Below are 4,324 nucleotides of genomic sequence, written 5' to 3'. Positions count from 1 at the left end.
CTAATCCGTCTTGTTAGTAATATGCTGAATCACTCTGATGCTAAAGGCTAGCTAAAGCTAATCGCGCGGCTGCTAAGGAGCATTTCACCCATTTAACTCACACTGAAGCATTTTGTTTTAGTGGAATTTGCCTCCTTTAATGGATAAAGTGCAAATATGTGTTGATATATTCATTTTGTTTGCTAAAATGTTAAGAATTGTGTGAATTTGTAGTTATTAATTCATTGTCATTATTAAATTGTAAAATACAAATGATCTGAAGAGCTAAATGACAAATGTGAATGTTGTTCTATAAATGTTCAGAGGAGAAGAGTGGTTAAAAGACAATCCATTTTAAAATACCTTGACATGGTAAAACATGATGTGTAATTCATTTTTGTTGTTAAATGCTAATTGTTATGGTACATGGGAATTTAATTTATTGCACTTAAAAAGTGTTTCCTTGTTTGTGGTTCTACGTTGTGTAAAAATAAATTGAAGAAAGAAGTTAATGAGATCTCATGTTGGAAACCAAACAGAATTAGATAACTTACAAGTCTGCAATATTTGTGTGGGTTGTTGTTTTTCTATATTTAGTCTGAGATAGACGAACGAGTGACTGGATGGTGGTGGATGCGGTGTGGCCAACCGTAGGACCTGCCTCAGAGGACGTTGGATTTGCTTGATCCACTTTTTGAAGCTCAGGTGAAACACACACATTAACCTGTCCGAACCATTGAAGGTGTTTAATCCTAGAGGACCAAGATGGATGTTAGTGTGTCCATCTACCCCACCCTGGTAGGACCAGAGGTGCTACACTTACATGATGTCACTGTCAGATTGTAAAAATATAAACAATACAGAAAATGAAATATTGTCGTTTATTTGCAGATTAACATGAAGCTGAATTATAAGTTTGTCAACAGTTTAGCAAAAACAAACCACACTAACAAAAATTTTAAAATCACCAAGTCTGATTAATAAATGACTCCTGACTGCAATAAATCATCATTATTTTCCACCAGAAAATCCACAATCAAACAGAGATTCAACACATTTTGTACATATATCCCTATCAAAGAGAAATGAAGTGCACATTTGAATAAAAATCAGATTTTTCCTTCACCTCAGCTGGGTCGCATCAAAGAAATGAGATTGAAGAACCATGAATTCAAATCAAAGGAAAGCAAAAACCAGATTCAAGGATATTATAACTCAAATTACTACTACAATTTTATGAAACTCTTAAGTTGCAAAATAGTTTCTGAGAAGGTAAAATGTGAAAACATGGAAATATTTACAATAAATTGTGAAGAATAAAATGTGAATTTAGGGATTTCATGCGTCAAACTGATAGTAAAGCATTTTCTTTTTGTAGTTGATGTTTAAATGTTTCACCTGTAAAAATACACAAAATTTCTGCAAAAAGCCACAACATTACTATGTAAAATTACAACACAAAAACAATCTAAAACACAAAACTGTGGCAAAGAGACAAAACAACCCAAAAAGTCAGTGTCACTCAGTGGTTCAGTGACAGGTCAGTTTGGTTTTTTTACTTTTATGTTATGAAATCTCAGAAAACAATAAACACTGACTCAGATCTATTCAGACACACTGGTTGTTCATCAACAATAATCTGAGCTGTCCACAAGAAATATCAAACAGAAATGATGAAACTATGGATGACAGGACTTCAGATCGTGATTATTTCATGCTGATTATTTTCTCTGTCAATCATTTTGAGTGTAAAATGTCAGAAAATACGGAAAAAAAACATTTGAATTCCTCACAGCTCAACAATTCAAAAGTTTGAATCCAAAACCCACAAAACATTCAGTTTCTTGTCAAATATGACAAATAAAACCAAGAAATGTTTCAGAAGCTGAAAGCAGACTGAAACATTTAAGAATCAGTCAGTTCCATCATCATGTGACTAATTAATGCTGCAACTACAGAAATAAACTGTAGATCATGAACTTAAATCAGGGCTGAACATGAACCAACCCTCAGACACTGGAAGTACTCTATTTGACTTCAAGGAACTCTGCAGTGGTTCCCAAATCTAAAACCCAAACTCCAGCATGTATGCGCTCAGTGAATGTGGTCTGGACTCTGTGGAGGAGAGTCATTATTTCCGAGACGCTGTAAAAATACAGAATACCTGCTCTGTGATCCAGATAAACTCCGATTCTGGAGGACTGAGGACCAGAGACAGAAGTTGTAGTGTTGTTGTAGTAAAATGAATAACTGTTGGTGTCACAACGTAAAGCCCAAGATTTGTCATTTCTTCCAAAAACACATTCATCTGACTTTCCTTTTCTGCAGATATTCTTGTATGTGACCGCTACATAAACTCCTCCTCCTCTCCACTCCACCTCCCAGTAACAACGTCCAGTCAGACTCTCTTTACTCAGGACCTGACACCATCCAGTGAATCTGTCTGGATGATCAGGATAAAGTTGATCTTCTCCTGTGGATGTTACTTTTCTGTTCCCTACAGATAGTAATAGATATCTGAATGCTGTGTTTGGATCCAGAGTGATTTCTCTTGAATATTTTAAGAACTCATCTCTGGTCTTTGGTTTTGCTTGTGGTTCTGACAGTAAAACATCCACTTCAGTGATTGCCAGTGAGATGTTTGTCCATGTGTCCCTCAGAATGTCCTGCAGTTGATCTCTGAGCTCTTTCACAGCTGCTGTCACGTCCTCAAAGTGTCTCAGAGGACGGATGTTGATGCTGAATGAGTGTGTGGACTCACTGAGTGCTGACACTGAGGGGTAGTTGTGAAGAAAGTGGTTGTGATCTGGTGTATCTGAGAACTGCTTCAGCTCAGCATCTTTCCTCTTCAGATCTCTGATCTCCTGCTCCAGCTTCTCTTGAAGCTCTTTCACTCGACTCTCTTCAGTCTCCTGCTGGAATCTGATCTGCTGCTCCACATCTCGGCCTCTTTTCTGGATGAGATGGATCATCTGGATAAATATCTTCTCACTGTCCTCCACTGTTTTATCAGCAGAGACTTTGATGGCCTCCAGCTCCTGTTGAAGCAGCTCCACATCTTTCTGTCTGTCCTGGATTCTCTGCTGGATGTTCAGTCGACTCACTTCCAGCTCCTTCTGCTTCTTCTTCCTTTCTGCTGCTGCTGGGGCTGTTTCATGGCCTTTATGTTCATCCATTGTGCAGAGATAACAGATCACCTGCTGATCAGTGAGACAGAAAATCTTCATCACCTCATCATGATGAGAGCAGATGTTCGACTGGAGGTTCTTGGAGGGCTCCACCAGCTGGTGTTTCTTCAATGGAGGTGAATCATGGTGAGGTTGGAGGTGATTTTCACAATAAGAGGCCAAACAGACCAGACAGGACTTGACAGCCTTCATCTTCCTCCCAGTGCAGACATCACAGGCCACATCTTCAGGTCCAGCATAGCAGTGATCATCAGTAGCAGCTTGGAGTCCAGTCTTCTTCAGATCCTCAACTAACTCTGCTAACAGGACGTGTTTCTCCAGGACAGGCCTCGGTGTGAAAGTCTTCCTGCACTGAGGACAGCTGTAGATTCTCTGACCATCCTCTCCATCCCAGTGTGTTTTAATACAGTCCATGCAGTAGCTGTGTCCACAGGAAGTAGTGACCGGATCCTTCAGTAGATCCAGACAGATGGAACAAGAGAATTTCTTTGAATCCGGTTGATTTCTTTGCTGCGCCATTTCGTCTCTCGGTCACACAGATGGTTAGAGTTTCACTTTCTCATACCTGAAAATAGTCTGAGCTCTGATGTACAAATCATGTGTCCCTGCAGTGAACCGTTCCTGCCAGCCTCTTCCAGAGTGCAGATCTGAAGGGGAGGAACCAGGAAAGGCTTGGAAATATGAGCTGTTGTGTTTTTAGATCAGGAAGAGGAGGGTTATCAGGCTGAGCTTCATTCCAGGAATAGCAGAGAGACGCTGAGGCCCTGTCCACACGTGGCCATGTAAATCATAAAACGCAGACATTTTTCTACAATTCGGCCCGTCATCCACACGTAAATGCAGCTTTTTCATTTTAAAAACGGAAGTTTGGAAAACTCCGGCCAAAGTGGAGATTTGGGAAAAACCCCGGGTATGTTTTTACGTGTGAACAGAAATAAGCGGAGTTTTAGGAGCGCAAACGTCACGACATGAGACGGAAGCTTATTCTGATTGGATAAGCTTGATATATATTTACATTTATTCGGTTACGTGTGGATGGAGATTTTTGTAGAAAATGAGGACGTGTGCCCGCAGATTTTTTTCCTAAACGGTGGTGGGGCAGATATTCGGTTTTAAAAATACCCGGCTACGTGTGGACATGGCCTGAGTGCTGAACC

At 40.0% G+C, this 4,324-nt stretch overlaps 1 protein-coding gene across 1 annotated transcript; it reads right to left on the bottom strand.

The window, feature by feature from the left end:
• Positions 1-973: 973 nt before the first annotated feature.
• On the bottom strand, positions 974-3,695 carry LOC127534208 (tripartite motif-containing protein 16-like). Its single transcript, XM_051948791.1, has one exon. The coding sequence runs from the start codon at positions 3,684-3,686 to the stop codon at positions 2,007-2,009; it is 1,680 nt and encodes a 559-aa protein (XP_051804751.1). The 5' UTR covers positions 3,687-3,695; the 3' UTR covers positions 974-2,006.
• Between the last annotated feature and the right edge of the window lie 629 nt (positions 3,696-4,324).

Source organism: Acanthochromis polyacanthus, chromosome 5 (genome assembly GCF_021347895.1).
Source record: "Acanthochromis polyacanthus isolate Apoly-LR-REF ecotype Palm Island chromosome 5, KAUST_Apoly_ChrSc, whole genome shotgun sequence".
Lineage (NCBI taxonomy): Eukaryota > Metazoa > Chordata > Actinopteri > Pomacentridae > Acanthochromis > Acanthochromis polyacanthus.
Note: the sequence above shows the minus strand (reverse complement) of the source record. Positions and strands in the feature narration are given on the sequence as shown.